The sequence below is a fragment of the Mastomys coucha genome, unplaced genomic scaffold (assembly GCF_008632895.1).
Source record: "Mastomys coucha isolate ucsf_1 unplaced genomic scaffold, UCSF_Mcou_1 pScaffold13, whole genome shotgun sequence".
In the NCBI taxonomy this organism is placed as follows: Eukaryota; Metazoa; Chordata; class Mammalia; order Rodentia; family Muridae; genus Mastomys; species Mastomys coucha.
This window is the reverse complement of record NW_022196895.1, coordinates 62,198,342-62,219,530: the sequence shown is the minus strand read 5'-3', so window position 1 is coordinate 62,219,530 and position 21,189 is coordinate 62,198,342. Positions and strand designations below refer to the sequence as shown.

Genomic DNA, 21,189 nt, shown 5'->3' with positions numbered 1-21,189 from the left:
TTACAAAAATCCTGTCCTGGCTGCTTTTATAATCTCTCCGCTTTGGGGAGAATTCTAGGTCTGTCAGAGTCTTTTTTTGGGTCAAGGATGGGACAGGGAGGGTCCATTGCCAAAACACCTATAGTTCCAGTGCATTGAAACCTGATCTCCATTTTTCAGCAGCCAGTACCCCTGAGCCAATCAGGTTACTTTTCTCAGAGGGCCAGCCCCCTAGATGCAGTTCAGCTTTGCTTCCAAAAGAGGTGGGACACACAGGTGAGAAATTAATCAGGCCAGGTGGATAATACAGAGCTATAGAAGGAAGAGCAGATTCTCAGGCTTATGGCCTCAACGCTGGACATTCTCTCCCACCCCCCTCCCCAGGCAAACAGAGGGAATATGAGCAAACTATCCCCATGGCTCATTTTCCCAGGAAGTACAGGGTTGAGATCATAGTGTGTAGAACCCACATCCTCTTCACAGCCCTATGCTTCAGACATTAATTAAAACCACAGCCCCGGTTCTTTCACCTCTGACATGCAGGAAGCAATCAAGCCAGAGACATAAGATTGCAACCAGGATTAAATGAGGTAATACTTGCAAAGCACACAGATCCAGGTCTCCATCACCAAGCCCTCCAGAACTATTTGTTGTCACTCTGTTCATGCCAAATTCTACTAAAATTATCATTCCCCATTAACAGCTTGCAGGAATGCAGCACTCTTAGCATTATGTGATGAACAGGCCTCCATTTTGCTGAGAAATATGTCTGATACTCCACTAGACAACCTTCAACATGAATGCTAAGATTTTTCTTTACAGCGTGAGCTGCTATGTTTGAAAACATTATTTTGGTTTGTTTGGAGGTGCCGGAGCGGGGTTGAACCTAGAGCCTTGTGTACATTAGGCAAGTGCTACGGCAGTGGGCTCTATACACAGCAGCTCGCTCTTTTACTTTTCATAGGGAGACACTAAGTTCCCAGGAAGGCCTTGAACTCAGTCAGCAGCCCAAGCTGGCCTCGGAGTTGCAATCCTTCTGGCTCAGCCTCCAGAATAGCTGAGATTCCGAACCCCAGCCAACAGTCCCAGCCTCTGTGTTTCCTTTAAGCACAATCTTCTGGAAGATGGAGGACAGGCCCTTCACCTTGCCATAACATTCTATGTGTCTTCCAACCAGAAGTACTCAACAGCTGGGCACAGCTCAGAAGAAGAGCATCAATACTCAAGGTAGACAACATACATGAGGCCTGGGCCTTAATCCTCCATTCCTTCCCACTGCTCCCCAAGCTAAAATGATGCAGAATCATTAGTGGGTATATTTGAAAACAGTTTCCTAGGGCTGGGGCTGGAACTGGATCATGGATAGTGCTCTTGCCTAGCCATGTATGAGGTTCTAGGTTCAATCCTTGATACTGGGCATGGGACTGGCCACAGATGGGTTAAACTATCATTCCCTGAACCATGATTTGATTTGAAATAAGCAGAACTCTGGCAGACAGAGCTCAGAAGCACAGCTATTCTCAAAGGGGGAGGCATTCCATTCTATTTTCTACTATCTGTTATTGTGCTCAACTTACTTAGGCCCGTAGTAATTCCGTGTGATCTGATAAAGCATAGTATTAATGACATCAGTGTCAATTCTGCTACTTAGATTAGGCAGTGCTGTGACAGGGAGTCTCTGTCCATAGCCATGTATTTGACAAAGCAAATTCTGGTGGGAAGCAGATTAGGTGAGTCAGGTGGGTTGAGAACACGATAAAGATAAGATTAGGTTTCATTTATGAACTCCGGTATCACAGGATTAATATGCGCCCTCTTTAGTCTTTTCAGCAATGCTGAGCTGGACCATGGATTGGTATTTATGGGTAAACTGAGTCTCAGAGGCTTAATCGAGGTGATCAGGGTCACACAGAGAGCGGCATACAGAACTGAAATTGAAGTCTGTGCAGATCTGAGCTGTAGGTCAAGAGTCTTCCCATCCATGATGCCATGTTTCTAAGCGTTTTTGTTTGTTTGTTTATTGTTTTTTTTGTTTGTTTTTTGTTTTTGTTTTTGTTTTTTTGTTTTTTGTTTTTTTTGTTTTTTTGTTTTTTTTTTTTTTTTTTTTTTTTTTTTTTTTTTTTTTTTTTGAGGCAGGGTTTCTCTGTGTAGCTCGGACAGTGGTGGCACACGCCTTTAATCCCAGCACTTGGGAGGCAGAGGCAGGCAGATTTCTGAGTTCGAGGCCAGCCTGGTCTACAGAGTGTTTGTTTATTTTTTAAAGGGAAGTAATGTCAACTCCATGTCCAGAAGGAAACAGTATTTTACTCCGTAGTAACTACACATACTGCACTGGTATGACTTTTATTGGAATGTAATATTTAGATTTATTTTTGTGTGTGTTTCAGGATGAACGTACAGTCACATGTGTGTGTGTGTGAGATTGTCTGCGAAAGCCTCAAGAAGACATAAGGTGTTACAGGTGCTTGTGAGTCACCGGATGTGGGTGTCTGTATTTGCAGCACTGGTCCTCATGATTGAACAACAAACACTCTGAATGGCTGAGCTACCTCTCCAACTCCTAGAGTTAAACTTATCCTACCGGAGATGTCTTGGTGGACTAGTCACGTAGCTCAGTGGTAATATACTTGCCTACCATGAGCAAGGTCCTGGGCTCCATCCCTGGAAACATGGTGTGTGGTGGTGGTGGGGTGAATGGGTTGGCTCACATCAGAAAAGTTGTATGTTTTTAGTTTGAAATGGGTTCTCACGTAGTCCAGGCTGGCCTTGAACTTCTCTTGCAGCCAAGGATGCCCTTGAATGCCTGCTTCTCCTGCCTCTACCTTGTACATGTGTGGATTTCAGATGTGGGCAGCAGTGCTTGGTTTTTGCGGTGTAAGGGATTAAACCTGAGACTTCATGCACAGTAGGCAAGTAGTCTCCTAAGGATGATACTCTTCCAACCCCTCAGATAGGAAAACTTATATGTCGGCGTTCTTGTCACCTGTCCAATTGCTCTGATACTTCAAGAACCTTGTAAGGCTCAATAAGGGTTAAATCCTTCTTTCGCTCATTAGTGAAAGAACATGAAGGGGGCCAGCAATGCAAGGAGGAAACAGTGTTGGTCTTGGCATGGCGGATCCTGGTGTGATGCTAATGCTGTTTTCTAGAAAACTGCATGTCTCTGTTGTTGGCTCTTAACTCCTCTTTGTTTATACCTATGGTGACAGTGAGATAAAGAGTCACCTCACCTTATCCATGCCACACCCATTATCAGTGGGGAAAGGAGTTGCAGACTGGAATAGTGAGAACACATTTCTCCAGCCCAAACTCCTAGCTAGGTCTGACCCTATAGCTCCTACAGGTCAGAGGAGCGGAAGAGGCTCTGGGCTCCTAGACATGAGACAGAATGGAGCATATGTGCATGGGTGTGTACCTCTGTGTGTGTGTGTGTGTGTGTGTGTGCATGGACACATTCAAGAACAAGTATTGACACATGAATAACTGTTCTCAATATTATTCCAAGGATGATTGAAATCCAAGGCATGATTGGTTTCTCTTTTTAATTTTTTTTTTGAGTCTACAAATTAATGATTTTTTTTTCTAGTGGCCCAATTCATCTTTTTAACATTTTCCTTCAGATTTGGTCAGAAATTTGTTCTATCATGGACAGAGGGAGCTGGTACATTTTTTCCCTATTTTTGCAGAAGAATCCAGGCTTAGCGCTTCAGTAAACTTTCAGAGCCCCATGCAAGTTAAAACCCAGGCTGGCTTAGTGCAGAGGGAATGAACACGCCCCAGACCAGAGCTTCAGTACGAAGTGTGTTCTGGCTGTTCTTGCCCCAAGCAATCCCTCACAATGGCGAATAGACAAGAACACTTTTACACTTTTGAGGCGTAGCCCCAATTCTCTAAGCAGGCCTGGCTGCATGTCAATCAAAACTGAAACCATAAGATAGCTCTTTGGGCAATGTGCTTATCCTAGCCACACCTCATCCTATGCCAAGAGCTTACAGTACACGGTGAACTTAATTTCACTTCTTTTAATTCTGCCTTGTTTCTATGAAGGAGTCTCTACCTTAGAGTTAGGTCATTCTTGCTACGGTTCAGGGAGAACAGTGTGTGTGTGTGTGTGTGTGTGTGTGTGTGTGTGTGTGCTCCATTATTTTTAAATTAAATTTTATTTATTATTATTGTGTCTTTGTGTGGGTGGAGGTCAGTAGACAACTTTGTGGAGTGTGTTCTCTCCTTGTACCTTTACATAGGTTCTGGGGAACAAACTCAGGTCTCCAGGCTTGAAGAGCAAGTGCCTTTATCTCAAGAGCCATGTCACTTTCTCTTCAGCCCTGTCATGCTTTCTTTTTATATCTGTCTATCTATCTATATATCTATCAATCAATCTATCTATCTATCATATACCTACCTACATACACACACACACACACACACACACACACCTACCTCACCTATTCATTTTTCAAGATAGGGTTTCTCTGTTTAACAGTCCTAGCTGTCCTAGAACTCATTCTGTAAACCATGCTGGCCTTGAACGCACAGAGCTTGCCTCCCAAGTACTGGGATTAAAGGCATGTGCCACCACCTCTCATTTTCATGGAAAACCAAATTTATAAGTGTTTCCTTTCCTTGACTTTTGTAACCTATCATGTAAAAATCCCGACTTGACTTCTTAGGGTCCAAGAGCTGAGTTGTGATCTGATGCAGTGCAGGGGGCCTTGGTGCGTTCAGTCCACTGGTCAGAATCTGTCCAGCCTCATTTTCAGTCCTGTGTTTTCCTTGCCTGCGCTTCTCTGAGTGGCTCTGGAGCATGCATGTGTAGAATATGCACACACTGCACACACATCCATCCAATAGTGGCGCTCTATCCTTTGTAGGAATGTTTCTTCATTAGCAACTCTCCGATTCGAATTCTATTTTAGTTTTGTCCCCATAAGATGTTAGAATTCTTGAAAACTGACTACCACAGCTTCCGTTCAAAGAGTATGCTCTGCCTAGCTTTTCTCTCCTGACCCCGTTTTTTCTTTTTAGAACGCTGGCGTCTTTATTCTATAGTCAGTTACCTCACTGGCCCCAAGAACGCTTTCAGCCCTGCTGCTAAGATACCTGTTCCTCCTGGGCCATGACCCAGTGTTCTCTCAAGCTCCCTTACATCCCAGCCCTCCCCCCCCATATGGTAAATTGTATAACTCTTCCCTCTCTGGTTTGTTTCAGGGTAGTTGACAGGTCTGTATGGGAAACACTGCCAAATGGCGTACTGAAAGAAACAAGCACATGGTTTTCTCCAAGGTATGTGAGGTCCCTATCATTAATCTCCACTACACTCCTGGGTAGGACACTATGGGCAAGTTCTCTCATGCCAGCCATTTGGAGATGAGGGGGTGGGACAGGCCCAAGTTGGGCATACATAGTGGCATAAGTATGGATCTAAGGAGCAAAAACCTAGAACTCCTGCGCTTCCTGCCACTTGCAAATTAGTTCCGAAAACTGCCCCGCAGGCTGCAGCCTGCACAAAGGCAGGCTTGACTTTGGTGGGACAGCTCCATTTTTCACAGATTGCTATTCCAATATGGCTGTCCATATGCTCCCTCCACGGAGCCCAGCACACCAAGCCAGACAAGTTTCAAGCCTGCAGGGAAAGTGTGTTTGAACAGTCTCAGCTACAGCTCTGCTCTTGCATAAATGTTCTGACTACATACCATGGCATTCTTCCCCAGGTTGATGTGGATAGGCCCTGGGTTTGGCTGACATCTCTTCAGGGCCCTCGTCCTCACAGATGCTGAGTGTTTGCGGTCATCAGCACAGTCTCTGACACCAGCCTAGTGAATATAGCTGGTGTGGTTCTGCCTTTACCTTCGGCCTTTTCTTTGTTTATTGTTGTTAGTGTTTGCGTATCCATATTTGAGACAGAGTTTCACTCTGCAGGTAGCTCAGGCTAGTCTGGAACTGATGGTATAGCCCAGGCTGATCTCAAACTCCCCATCCTTCTGCCTCAGCCTCCCAAGGCTTCATTGAAAAGCATCTTGCCTACACACAAGGCTTAGTAAGTGCCATTGGATACAGCAGATGGCTATTCTCCTACGTCATGGTCTGCTTCTTGTAGAACAACATCTATGATGCAACAGGGGGAATATAAAACACAGGCATTGGTAAGAAAATAAAAATGTAACCCCTACCCGCAGCGTGCCTCTCTTTCTTCCAAGATGGTATTCACCACGTCTACAGTCCATTTTAAGTCAATCCAGTGAGTCATAAGTTCAGGATGGGTTTACTTTTCATGTGTTCATCAATGTCTAGCCTCAAGAACCCAAATAACTGGGCTGGAGAAATGGCTCAGCAGTTAAGAGCACTGGCTGCTTTTTCTGAGGTCCTGAGTTCAATTCCCAGCAACCACATGATGGCTCACAACCATCTATAATTGTATCTGATGCCCTCTTCTAGGGTGTCTGAAGATAGCTACATATACGTGAACTCATATACATAAAATAAATAATTCTAAAGACAAAGGAAAACCCAAATAACTGTTATTTCTAGACAGGTTCCCACCTGTCTAGAAATTAAAAAAGAAAAATCTCTGAAAAGTAAAAAAAAAAAAAAAAAAACCAAAGAAAATCTGTCTGTGCAAATGAATAGCTTGTGCTAAATGAATAGCTTGTGTTAATGTCCAGAGAACACTCAAGAGATGTTTTACATGACTCACTTCATCCCAAGATCTCTAAAGATACACTCCTGCAGCTCATCAGGGTACAGGCCAGAACGCATGGTTTCACAACGTTGACAGGGACCACTCACCCACAAACTACTGCCTGCGTGTGAATCCAGGCAGTGATCCCATGAAATCTACTCTTAAGTTCCACAGGATGCGCCAGTGGCCCCCAGAATGGCCAGCCTAGAATGCTGTGCCTGTGAAGGAGCAGCACCACTGGGCTTTACTGTCAAGGGTGCTTCATGTTCTCCATTTCTGTGAACGTTTGGTAGGAAAAACAACAGCCCTACCTGGATGAAGTGACAAGCATGATGACGTATAAGGATGTTACTGTGAGGCTCCGACGAGAGACTGTGACTGGCGAAGCCCTTGAGGGACACAAGACATCTAACAGAGGGATCTGGATGTTACGCCTACTAAAGTGACAGTGTGTAGGTACTATATGTGATATTTCTCAGCAGTGCAGACTATTCTGTAACTCAAAATGCCTATTACTTAGCCAGTGGGCACACCTGTGGGTCCCTTCTCCTTGTAGCCTGAGCTACAGAACCGATAAGTGTTGGTCATTCCCCATTTAACGTCTTGCTTTTCTTATTTTTGGGCTGCGACTTTCTTGTCCTTGTGGTTCATTCACATTTCTGTTATGAATTTCTCTTGGACAAGAACTGAAGAGTATATCACAACAAGCTTAAAGCAAAAGAAAGGGGCCCCCTTTCTTTTTAGTGTTATGGTAAACAGGGCATCATGAACTATCTGGTAGATGGTCCAGGGATTCGCACATCTTCCAGGTCTTCCATGCAGTGCCAGGTGACCTCCCTGATGGTCAAGACGCCTGACCTGGGTGTCTTCAATGGTTTCCCCCAGGTATTTTCGACCGCAAGGGAAAGGTCAGGAAAGCAAAGCAAACAAACATCGTAGCGGGCAGACAGATAGGGAAAGAGGCCACAGGTAAGCAACCAGATGGCAAACTCCTGGCTTCTTCATCACTCTGAATTAAGATCCACCCCCACCATGGCAAGGGCGCTTTTCTGGTTCACCTGGGCATCCTTCAGTTTGGATGAAGCCATTAGTCTGTCAACCCCTTTCCACTTAAGTTGACCAATCAGAAATGAAGGGAGGAAGACAAGACTCACCCGGACTCCAGCCTAGAGATTCTGACAATCTGCACTTTGTGGGGAGTCCGCCCTCTGCGGATGCGTGAGTGAGTGCTTCTTTCGTTCCTGAATTGGCTGGGAAAACGAACCTAGTCAAGGCCCCTACACGGTACCAGTTAGATACAGGCATCTGGGTTCAAAACACTCAGCTGGGAATTTCTAATTTGTCCTGAACTGCTTTACCAAGAAAATAGGAGCACAAAGGATTGTGGACGAGTGAAACGACCGAATTCCCTCTAAAAGGGGATGAAGATTGACTACGTTTCCTTGATTAGGTTATTTCACGTTTGGAAGGGCGATATAGGAGACCCCTGTCGCTGCTGCTCACTCCCTCATATTCTAAGCGGGAACCGGGACAGAGGAAAAGCACGCAAGAAGGCACTCGCGAGCGAAAAGGCAAACATTGGCTTGACCCTTCGCTATGGAAGTTAACTGACAACAGGAAGGAAGCTATTAACCCCGCTCCTCTCCTCCTCTCGCCCTGGTGACAGCCAGCAACTCCTCCTCCGGGGCTGAGACCTTGGAGCAAAAAATGCAAAGGAGCGCCCGGCTGCCTCAACTCTGCGCTTCTCTCCCAGGGGAAGAAGAGGCAAGAGAGGAGGGCGCAGCCTGAAGTCAAGTTTAGCCTGTTTGTGACTCGAGCCTGATCGTCCAGAAGAGATTCCTGGGACTCCCTCTGGCCGCGCTAGGCGGACACCCCTTAAACAAGCTTGCTTCACCCTCACCTCTCGCCCCAAGTTTGAGCACGGCCCGCAGGTGGTGCAAGCGCCCCAACTCCCCGGCGCCCCCTGCTGGTGAGAGGGGAAGGCGGCCGCGGCCGCGGAGCCTCCCCGGGCACAGCGCAAGGGAGAGAGCTCGCTCGGGCGCCGAGAAGAAGCCGCGAGCTTCCCCGATGGTGCCGCCGCCTCCTCCGAGCCGGGGAGGAGCAGCTAAGGGGCAGCTGGGCAAGAGCCTGGGGCCGCTGCTGCTACTCCTGGCGCTGGGACACACGTGGACCTACCGAGAGGAACCGGAGGACCGGGACAGGTAAGGGCCACCTGCCCTAGAGGGAGGACGAGCTGGGTGCGATCAGAACTGGCTGGTGGGGTGCAGACAGTCTTAGGTGGCGGATCCATAGGTCCCCGTTCTCTGAGTCACTGGCGGAGAGGTTAGCTGTTCCAGGTGACTTCCATCTCTTGCGGGAACCGCCTCGGCGCTCCCAGCTGTGAATCGGGACGCTGGATGCCCTCTGTCCCGCGTTCCCGCCGCGCCCCGGTGTGGACTTCTTTGGTTTTTCTCGTCGCTTGGTAGTGGGATCGCCCGTTGCCGGGACACTGTCCTGTCTCCTCCCGGGGCCAGTAGCAGCCCGTGCGTCTGGACGCAGAGCCCAGCGCGTTCTGTTCTTCACTCTCCAGCTGACCTTAACGGAGTTTTCCTTCAACTTTTTTTTTCTCCCTTAGAGAAGTGTGCTCGGAAAACAAGATCACCACGACCAAATACCCGTGTCTGAAGTCTTCGGGCGAGCTCACCACGTGCTTCAGGTAAAGCTGGGGTCCTGGGGAATCTAGAGGGGCAGGCGTCGCTGTCAAGCAGGGCTTTGGAAGCGCGCTGGTGGAGCCAGGCTGTGTGTGCCTGAGTCAGGGTGGTGCTTGGGTAGTGAGAACATTTGTGCTCATGGGCTGGGAGCTAGCAACTGAGTTTGCAGCCAGAGAATGCCTGAGATCTGAGAAAGTGTACCGTTCCGCGAAAAGCTTGCACGGTAAGGTTGGAGTGAAAAAGTTTGCAAGGTGATGAGAGCGGATTGGATTGTGGGTGTAAGCTTGGTGGAGAGGAATGGCTTCCTGTTCATTTGCGTTTTGTTTTGAAAATACAGCCAGCAACAAGGAAATACTTGGCACTTGGCTTGCTTTTGACTTTGTGTTGTTGGGACAGAGTGTACCACTGTCGCGGTCTCGGTAGGCAAAATTGTAACTGGGAGGAGGATTGTGGGTAGATGGGACCGGTTGCCTTGAGTGAAAACAAACGTCAAGATTGTTGAAACTCGTGATCTTTAAGAAAAGATCACGGGTTTACCTGGGAGAATGGCAGCCACTTGGGGTCTTGTGAAGATTGAAGCATCGCACAGGCCCAAGGAAAGGCTTCCGGGGTGATTCCTTGTGCAAGTGGTGAGTTAAAACAGGTGCAGCCTATCCCCACCGGAGGGGACCAAGGTCCCTGGTTTTCGGCCTTTCGGAGCTAACAATTGACTTGGTTTTTGAATCATTGAATTCTAGACTTCTGCTCCTTTCTCCCACAGGATGGAGGTGGCACACATCCCTAAATGTCTGTTGCTTGTCTGAGTTTTTAAGATGCTACTCAGGACATCGGGTTAACACACAGCCGACTGAGAACCTACTTGAGTGTTACAAATTTCTGTACAGGAAAACTTTCTTCCCTGCATCCAAGGCTCGGGTGTGAGGTGCTTCCAGGGCAGGGCAGTGGGATTTATGGAAGTACCCTCAGCTGTATTGTGCTTTTAGAGCAGCCCTTGGCAAACAGGATGGATGACATTAGCTGCTTCACCTAGGTGAGCTCCCAAAAGGGGCTGCTACCCGCTTCTGCATGTGGTGATTAGGAGAGTGGAATGGTAGCTGAGATGTGAGGGACATGTTCAAACTGGCAGATGGAGACTTTGGGAGGTGGACCGGGGAGCAAGGTCGTCCAGCTGGTGACGTGGCTTGGTAGTACCGGCGGCAGCGTTCCTTGCCTGGTTCTGGTCATGCGTTTCATCCACGTGACCACGGTATCTCCTAGGACATGTTGTTTTCCTATCACTAGCATATAAAGCTTCTAATTTAACCTGGAGCGTGTCCCTAAGATGGTTCGCTCATTTGTTCGGTCCCTAAAGGTCAGACGTCACATAAATCAGTGACGGCTACAGAACTCGTGTCAGGCTTTTAGAAACCATCAGTGCCTGATTATTCTATTTGTTCCGCTCTTTTGGCCAGCGTTTCCAGCGAAGTAGTGTGGTGCTTCGCTTACCCTACCTCAGGCAGAGGCATTAACGTGTGTGTCTTGGCACATGTGTGATCACTAACCAGTTACTCAATGGAACAGCCTGTTGGACCTAGTGCTCTATCAAGGAAGAGCAGAACATTTTAATCTGTATAATGGGAAGGGCTGTTTCAGCTCGAGAAAATGACATCAGTCCTCTAATAAGCTAATAGCATTGGTGTTTAGTTTCTTTGAAACAGGACCTTATGGTACAGTCCAGTCTAGTCTTGAACTCAAGATCTCTCTATCCATCCAAAGTATAAACCACTACTATGTACTATATCGAGGTGTAAACCACTACTATGGATGACTGACATAGTTTATAGATTTATTAACTTTTTTATGGAAGTCAAGAGTTCTGTGCATATCCCATTAACCTTTTTCTATTTTTACTTTGTTTTGCTGTTTGAGACAAGGTCTTGCTCTGTACCTCAGGCTAGCCTCTGGCTTCCAATTCATGCTTGCTAGCCTCCTCTTCCAACCTCCCAGGTGTGTTGTCCTACTGTGGCCAGATAACTTCATAATTAAAGTCATTTCCTCCCTTGGTTCTTGAGCTTCAAGCATGCCAGCATGCTGTGGGATGCTGGGGTGTGGCCCTATAGTTCCTTTCTCTTTCGAATCTCACCAGCCACCTCTCATGACATTGCTGGGGCACTGGGTAGACTACCAGACCGCACTGAGCTCCCTTCAGCTGGATCTGTGTCTTAATGAGATGTGTGTTGCAGTCAATGGAACGCCACACAGAAAGCAGGGTCTTCAAACCACAGACAGGGTACCAACCAATAGTCTTCAATCTGTGGGTTGCAATCCCTTTGCCAAACCTCTGTCTCCAAAAAGGTATTTACATTATGTTTCACAATAGTAGCAAAATGACAGTTATGAAGCAGCAATGAACATAATTTCATGGTGTGTGTGTGGGGGGTGGGGTGGACACCACAACATGAGGAACTGTATCAAAGGGTCAAAGCATCAGAATGATTGAAAACTACTGGTACTGCAAACTCTTTTGCTCGATCCGGAGCATGGCCGTTTCTGCAAGCAGCTTGTGCTTCTCAGCATGTCACCCTAAAAGGAGAGCCATCCCCCCCACCACCTGGAAAGCACACCCGCACCCTGGTTTCTCTCAAGCTATAAGCACTGCCGCACCTCTCTGGAAATGGCTTCAACACTGGGAAAATACCAGATGGCCAGTGAATGATTTTTAGCATATGAAAGGATTCAGAGCTTGCTGAAGGGATTTTTTTTTTTCCTAAAAGGTCATTGTTGGCAAGGGGAATAGATCTGAACCTGTGTAAAATGAACAGAGGATCGAGAAAAGCCTGATTCGTTGCTGTGAAATGTGAAGTGGGTTCACAATGGTTTTTGTCCTGGACAGCCTTGTGGTTTATGACTTCTGCTAGGCAGCTCTACTCTCTGTATTTCAGCACTTGATGCCAGATATTAAATCACAATAGTTTGAAGACTTACTCTGCACTTGGCACGATGCTGTGAGCTTTGTTTACATTGTCTCTGATGCATAGAGCCACCTGTAGCTTTTCTGTTCTCTCAGTTTTGCTGAGTGGGAACGTAATAATCAGAGGTATGGAGAGTGTCATGCCCAAGCACTCATGGCTACACACACAACCACCATGATTTAAATCCAGGTTTGTTTGACTTCTAAGCCCTGGGATCCTTTATTATCTCAGAGGAACCCGTCAGGTAGTGTGAATCCAGGGGTGGGAAAAGGAAGACTAGACTCAAATGGCTGAACATTTCCCACAGTCCAGGGGAATGCTAAGACCCAAGGTAATCTTGGTCATTCTTTGGAGCCATTGCCCGTGAGGTCTGTTTCGGACAGTTGAATTTAAATGATCATATTATCTATGAAACGGGTTCCTGCATGTACAGCCTTCCTTCGGGTCCACATCTCTAGAGTTTTTGCTGCCAACATGCATACTGCCAAGCCCCCAGAGTTTAAACACTCTCTGCATGAGTGCCAGTGACAGCTTAATGAGTCTAAAGCTAACATTTGCCCAGCCTTATAATCAGCACAGGGCATTCTCTCACCAGTAGTTAAGATATCAAAGACTGGGCATGATTTATCTAAAGCAGGGATTCATGACAGCCAAGGCAAGCATATAAAGCAGGCACAGAAAACCATTATGGCATTTACCCACCTAGAACTATCATTACCATCTCCCCACCCTCCCACAAGGTGATTTTACTTTCTTCAAACCATGTACTTTATCTTTCTTTGGTTTACATCAGTAAAATGATGTGTTAAAATGTACATAGAAAGACAATCTGGCTTTTATTGGGTGAGGCATTGCCTAGCAAACATTAACTCTTTGGAAACTTGGGTCAAAGATTTACATATCTATTAAGAACTTAGAGCCTGCCTAGAGGATATGAGCACATAAAAGAATAAAGTGCAGATAGTCGAAGGGCTTGATTTTGGGGAAAAAAAAGCCTTTGTAACTGGAGCCTATACAGCAGAATTCAAATCTATGTCCTTCACACTGTACAAATGAGAAAGAGACGCGAACTAGGAATGATGTCTCAGGCAGGGGGAAGCCTGGGCTTCGTCCCCAAGGTGGCTCTTTCCCACAGACTATATTAGAGGGCACAGTTGAGAAAACCACCTGTGATTTTGGTCTTAGTTCCTGCATCTTCAAGCAGAGATCCCTCCCCCTGTCACTGGGGAGGGCTCAAGCCTAAGGTGGCTCAGGTTCCCATGGGAAAAAAATGACACCGGCTGCAGGAACTTGCACTTTCCTTCAAGATAGAACAACCATGTGGCCGCGTAGCCTGTGGGAATGTGGTGGTCCTTGTGGTGTTTCTGCAGATGTGTTTACTTAGAGTGAGAGGGCCACTTAATTAGGCTAGCACCGAGGTACTGATAGTGCTGAGGTTTTGGCTGAAGGTCATCTTGGGGAAGGCCCCCAGAAGGCTGCAGAGAGCATTGTCCTGGCAGGTTGCCTATTGCTTTCCCCTAGAGGGCTTTGGTAATGTCAGAACACACAGGCTCTCAAACTCCTGCTCCTCTTTGAATCTCTAGTCTTTCATTTTTTTTTCCTGACCTTGAACCACTTCTTAAGATCCAGGTTTTCATTTTCTCCTCTGGAATCTAGGGATCGTATTAATGATGTTTTAGAGCTGCTGTGAGCTCTGCAAACGAGTTAGCTTGTGTGACGTGGCTTTGGGAAGTTCAAGATGCGAGGGAAATGTCACTTTGTATCACCCCTGAACCTCAAGGTGTGCCATGGGGGTTGGCTTGCAGAAGTTGTACAGTGGCTACCCCCTGACTTCTGTGAATTTTATAATTGAGATTTAAAAAAAATACACAGGATATTTTTATTAATTTTTTTATTTCTTCATGACCTGTGACCAAAATGTGTAGTGCCTTTTCAGTTGGGGCTTATTATCAAGTTCTGGAAGATAACCAGGACCAATGATAAGAGTCTGTATTGCTCTGGGGTGTCCCCGGGATGCTTCTGCCAATAGCTCTGGGGAAGCACCCCCCACCCAGCAATGGGATTTTATTGGGTAACCTATGGCTTCTGGTAGGATCCAGCACACATCTTAAAAAGTAAGACTAGGCTTAGACACAGCAGTGGTGTTTCTTTACTGCTCAACACGCCTTGTTTCCGGATGCTTCTCCAAGTGTAGGGTAAGCCAGAAATCTAGTGGTGTGGGGAAATGACACTGATCATCTTCGCATGTTGCAGTCTCCCCGGCTGACCACCCAAGGTTTTCGACTTGTGACTACAGAGTGGTGGACTGCACAGCCAGGTTGAATTAGAGGCTCACTCCATTTTGGAGACTTAGAGAAGTCTGCTTTTTTGCCTGGGGTTGGAAATGGTAGTTCCTGTAGAAATGAGACTTTAGATCCTTAGTCTGTTGGATTTTTCTTGTTTACGGATTCTTTTGCTCTTTCCACTGTCTCCATCCCATGGCCAGTGTAGCCAAGGAAGCCAAGGAGGAGGAAACAGAGGAGCTCTGTGAATGGCTGTGGCTCGTACAGGACACATGGGTCCTTTTTCAGGAAGCATGCTTTCACAACCATCATTCAACCTCATCAAGGAGGGAATGGGACAAAGGTGGTAAAGAGCAGAGAGGGCCTGACTCACACCCGGGGAAGGCACTCTCCCTTTCTTTCTGTATGAGGCTGTCTATAACTGTCAACCCTCCGAGGCCAAGGGCCTTCTGTTCTCTCACAGCACCTGACCTCACAGGTCAGCTCCGTACTTGAAAAAGAGTGGTCCATCCGTATGCACTTGCTAAGTGACTGAGTGAATGACTGTCAATGTAAAAGGGAAAAGGGCAAGTTTGATTTAAATGTGTTAAGCATTGTAGGACTTCTGTTGCTACTCATGCATGTGTCCCGTGTCCTTTAAAAGCTGAGCCAGGGACTGACAGATGGCCCCGTAGGTAGACATAATTTCTGCCAACCCTAGTTACCTGAGTTCAACAATTGGGACTCACATAGTATGTGAGAACTAACTCCTGCAAGTTGTTCTCTGACACATGTGTTGTATAGCATGAGCATACCCTGCATGCATGCACGCACACACATACACAATAAAAAAATTAAATTAATAAAAGCTTAAAATTAGGAAAGTATTTTATTTTTATTTAATCTTTTAAAGGAGATCTCGCTGTATTATTTAGCTCAGACCGGCCTTGAACTCACTATTTTCCCACCTCAGCCTTCCACGTTCAGGAATTATAGATGTGTTGCATCAAACCTGAAAGGAAGCCTGCTGTAGAAAGGCAATCAGTTGCTCCTTTGACGTGATACCATTTTCTCCATTATGTCCCAGCCCAACCTGCTTCTCTGTCCTTGCCTGTGCAGTACGTATGCTGGATACTAGTGATGACAGTCTCGTCTCCAACTTCCTATCCTAAATTAAACCCCAAAATGACACGTGGGCTCCTCCCCATATGATGCTGGCAGTGATGTGAAAGCGGGGAGATAGTTTTTAAGAGGGGTACATTTCCTTCCCCCAGGAACAGGTAGCACAAGAGGGGAGACGCTGGTGAGTTGAGAGTGGTGGCCAAGGTCAGATTTTGTATCACTTTTCACATGCTCTCAGCTCACAGATGGACTAGCCTGCCTCGCGGCTATGCTTTCCGTTGCTGTGTCCTTGGAGATCCGATCTTCTTACTACCGATTGTTGCTGAAAGGGCTGCTCCCCCTAGCTTCCTGTGGCTAACATCGCTTCATCTCTTTCTAAATGAAGTTGGGGCGGTGCACCCTCTTCATCCTAGCTGCTGTGTTTTCTCAAGAGCAGGTTTTCATTTCACTGTGTCCAAGTCCATGTTCAGCTTCCCCAGATCTTCTGCTTCCTGCTCAGCTGGACCAGGATGTCTTTATGAATGAGAGAGGCTGCTGCATTGTGAGGACCCCCGCTTAGAGGCTGGCGAACAAAGCTCTCATTCTCTCCCACCGTCTCACTCTTTATTTGGAGGATGAGAAAACAGACAGCTATAACATCTGCAGCGCCTCTTCTGCCAACTTAGCCCCCCTTTTCCATGGATCTATTAGCTAATTTTAAAGTCTTAACACTTTTCACTTGGTCAGCACATGCCCATTGGGTGCTTCCATTGTGCCAAGCTTGCTTCCGTGCACAGAAAATACATTTGAAGGGCGCGTGCAAATGTCTGTTCTGGTGGGATTTATGACTTCTCACTGATCATCCAGGAAAAGGGTGTTTTAATATATTTTTTGGTGCATATCTGTGTAATGTTTATTTCTAGGACTAAGATCTTGACATTTCTTATAGCCTAGATGTATCTTTTCAGAAAAACAACAACGTATAGAGCAACCCTTGCAGCTCCAAGCAGAGACATGAAACGATATGAATGGCAATGATTGCTTTTAAACCCCACCCCACCCCCCATCCTGCCAGAAATTAATATGTGCCACAAGTTTCTTGCTTCTAAAAATTTCAAGAACTTCCGGAGCACTATGGGAAAGCTAATTTTGGGTCATATGACTGACAGGTGGATGGCAAACTGGCCAGCTGGGGGCAAATCAGTTCATTGCTACCTTGCTCACTGCAGTGAAATCCAATCTAGACAGCTAGCTGTACGTTTGTCTCTACACAGAATCATGAGCTGGCTTAAAACAAGAGGGTTTTGTTTCTTTGACTCTCCTCTTTCTTCCTCTTTCCTTCTGAGTGTTTCTGTGGCAAACTTTCCCATAGTGGCCACTCTTCCATAGACTGTCCAAGTATATGTCAAAACCAAGTGGCGGGGCCAGGACAGCCATTGAGCAGCCTTCGGAGGTGGTTTGCCCTCCTTCCTCATGGACTTGCATGTCCATCACAGGCTCAGATCGGAAGTGCCCTTGTCACACACATGATAGATTACCTTGGAGTTTGTATACTAGAAAGCTCTTCACATTCAAGATAAAAATACTAGTTATGTTTTTAAATATATACCTATAAAAACAGTCATTTTCAATGAAAGCTGTCCTATGTCATAATTTTATTTGAAAATAATCTCTGTGTGTGTGCACATGTATGCATATGAAGAATTAGAGGGCAACGTGTAGAAAAATCTATCTTTCTTTCACCTTGTAGGTCTTGGGGATCAAACTTAAGCCATCAGGTTTGGCTATATGTACCTTTTTCTTTTCTTTCTTTCTTCTTCTTTTATTAATTATTTTATTTATTTACACTTCAAATGTTTGTCCCCCTTCTGGGTCTCTCCTCCATGAACACCCTCATCCCATTCCTCCTTGCCTTTGCCTAAGAGGGTGCTCCTCCCCCACCTCCGCCATCTAACATCCCCTTTCTCTGGGGCATTAAGCCTCCACAGGACCAAGGGCCTCCCCTCCCACTGGTGCCAGTCCTCTGCTACATATGCAGCAGGAGACATGGAACTGCCCATGTATGCTAAGGATATAAAAAAGAAAGCTGTACAACAAGGAGCAAAAGGCTAAAGTTTTGGTTGGGAAAAAACAAATTTTAATATCTAAATTTTAATATATAATATATATTTTAATAATAATATATTTACTATAATATATATTATATAGTATAACTATATTACATAATAAATTATAGTAATATAAACCATATAACATAATATATTATATACAATATAATATATAATAGTAATATATAATTAATATTATATTATTAAATATATACTATGTACAATTATTTAAATTATATAACTTATATAAAATAAGTAATGTTATATATTTAATAATTAAACATGTCATACCTGTGCTACACTTATGTGTGAGTGTTTGTGACATTTATGTCAGTCACGTGGAAGTTTACAGGCTGGCAGTGTGCCTGTTTTAACTGAGTGAGCCTCAGTAGAAGGCAGACCAAGGTCAGAAAGGTGGCTGGTGAATCTGCAAACATGAGGCTGTGTGATCCCTTTGCCTGCCTGCCTGCCTGGTACTGTATCTTTTATTAGAATTTCATACATGAGTACTACATTTTTAACATTTCCATCCTTCCCAAGCATCCATCCAACTTCTCCTGGGTCCTCCGCACTCTCCTGAACTCATGACCTCTTCTTTATTTTTATTCTCTCTCTCTCTGTCTCTGTCTTTCTCTGTCTCTGTCTCTGTCTCTGTCTCTGTCTCTCTCTCTCTCTCTCTGTGTGTGTGTGTGTGTGTGTGTGTGTATAACCTAATGGATCCATTTAGTGTTGCTTGTATGTACATGTGTTTAGTGTTGACCAGTTGGGATTGGATAACTCATCAGGGGACTTGTCTATGGGGAAAACTGATTCTCCCTAAGCAGCCTTTGATTATATCTCTTCATCTAGGACTGTGTTCTTGTGATGTTTCCCCCCACGCCCACCAGCATGTCCTAGTATCATTGTGAGAGTTTTGTTTAGACAACAATATAGAAGTTTCGTGGGTGCCATTGTCATAGTGAAAAGACACTCTTTCACAGCAGGCATCCTGATCCTCTGGCTCTGACAATCCTCTCTTCTAAGATGTGTCCTGATCCACCAGTGTAGAGATTGAACTGTCTGTTGATGGACCAGTTGAGGCTGGATGCTGCAGAGTCACTAACTCTTTGCATTTTGACCCATCGGGGATCTCTGTAACAGTCTCTTTCTGCTGCATATGGAACCCTTCTCTGATGAGGGGTGAGACCTATACATGTCCATGGGTATAAAGGTAAAAGTTTAGAGTGCAGTTAAGAATTATGCTGGTCTAGTAAAGTGGTGATAGTTGGCTTCTAAGATCCATGGCCACACTAACCACATGTAATTGACTAGGTTTCTAATACCAGGATGGTTTCCATCCTGCTAAGCAGGCCTTGAAGTCCAACTAGGCAGCTGTTGGCTATCATCAAGATGTGAGTGCCACTATTGCACACTTAGGGGTATCTTACCAATGCTGATGGTGTGGCCCTTCGGCTTCGGAGCTGGGTATAGTCATAGGTTGATTCCCTCCTTGGTGGCTTGTGTAGCTCCTTCTAGGACTATGAAAGTTACTCCTCACAGGTCAGATCCAGCTTGGATCTTCTGAGTCCTGTGTCTGAAGTGTCTAGTGTCTTCAGCAATAGGAACTTATCTTTGACCTCTGAGAGGCAACCAAGGGCATAGGTAATCTATGGCTCTGAAGGTAGAATTGTTAGCATAAGTGGTATAACTTCATTTCAATGTTAATATATATATATATGCTTATATATATATAAGCATAAGTGGCATAACTTCATTTCATATATATAACATTTATATATATATATATAAATTATACATACATGCAACTATATATATGTAATTTATATGTATTATGTGTAGTTTTAGGTAAGTAAAATGGTTCTTTACATGTTTTCAAACATCCTTATTTCTCTCTCTTCCTTCCCTTTCCTTCCCCCAGTCAAAGTACCTCACCTCTTCTTTTATATCACTTCTATATTGCTATTTCCCTCTCTAGAGCTCTTTAGACAGCAGTCTTGCAATGTAGGCTGTGTTGGCCCATATGTAACCCAGACTGACTTCAAGCTTACGATCCCTCAGAGTCCCTAGTGTACACCACCAAGCTTGACTCCATGCTCTTCTTAGATGCCTGAAAATTGTAATAATCTTATTTCCCTGAAAACTCCATCATAGAACAAATGGTAAGGTTTGGGAACTGGAGAGATGGCTCAGGGGTTAAGAGTGCTTAACCCACTCTCGCTGTTCTTTCAGAAGACCTGAGTTCAGTCCCCATCCCTCATGTCCTCCAGCTCATAGCCATTTAGAGCTCTAGCTCTGGGAGATCTAATGTCCTCTTCTGGCCTCCTGGGGCACCTTCACATAGGTGTGTGCACGTGCATGTGTACACACACACACACACACACAGACACTCATGAGTTAAAAGAGCAATCGTTATTTAAGAGGATTGACATCATATTCCCCCATTTCCTCTCTAACTCCCCACTAGACCCCTCTACCCATCTACCTCCCAATTTCATGAGTGTGGGGCCACCCGGTGCGGTATGGGCAACCTACCAGTAGCCATAGCCACAAAGAGAAGTGACATTGTATACATATATGAAAAGTGACATGCTATACATGTATGAAATTTTATTCATGGTACCTGTAAATAAAATTTTATGAGCTATTAAAGAGAATTTAGGAGAAGAGAGGATGCTGGAAGTAGGGTGTCAGTCTCTCTGGCAGAAACTAAGTTAGACTAGATGTCCAGAAACAGATGTTAGAACCCTGCCTGCCAAGCTAAACAAAATCCATCTGTCACAGGTACACTTTAACAAAAGGGGGTATCACCATCTACATTTTGATTTCTTTGGGTGATACCGTCCACTGTGGTGACTTCAGGTTATCCACAAAATCAATTTACTCTCAGCAATATCATTGAAGAAAAAAAAATATTTCCTAAAACGCTGTATAAAACCCGTGGTGTTGTTTGTAGCTTTTGTTTCTGTGAATCTTTTCCAGGATGGTGGCAAATGTTGGAGAGAATAATCTAGTCTAGCCAGTTCTAGCAAGACATCACTCGTAGAGAGGAAGATGCTGGAGTCCTGTCCCAGACTCACTGAATCAGAACTCACATCTGGACAAAGTGTTCCCTAGCCAGGTGTTCCCCAGCCAGGCTCTAAGGAGCCAGGCCTCACTGCATCATTGTAGCCCCACCTCAGACTTGACTGCCAACTTCTATTTGTAAGGCAGGAGTGGCTGTGATGCACATCGGAAAGACTTGAGATGAGTGAGGATCCGAGCATTCAGGCTGTGGCCCGAGGAGCTACTTTTGTCGCCCAAATGCTGGAAGTGGGTACCAGACACACACAGCTCCAGTACCTACTGCAGGTTGACCACCATGGACCTTCAAGCATAAAGGCATGAATGGCAAATCTATTTCAAAAGAAGCTGGGGAAAGAA

At 45.4% G+C, this 21,189-nt stretch overlaps 1 protein-coding gene across 1 annotated transcript in view; it reads left to right on the top strand.

Annotated features, from left to right (window-relative positions):
* Positions 1-8,474: 8,474 nt before the first annotated feature.
* Positions 8,475-21,189, top strand: part of Ccbe1 (collagen and calcium binding EGF domains 1) — a 242,346-nt gene continuing 229,631 nt past the window's right edge. Inside the window, exons 1-2 of the mRNA XM_031365916.1 lie at positions 8,475-8,859; positions 9,273-9,353. Of these exons, the coding sequence (XP_031221776.1) occupies positions 8,726-8,859; positions 9,273-9,353 (215 nt within the window). The 5' untranslated portion in view covers positions 8,475-8,725. The remainder of the gene's footprint in view (positions 8,860-9,272; positions 9,354-21,189) is intronic.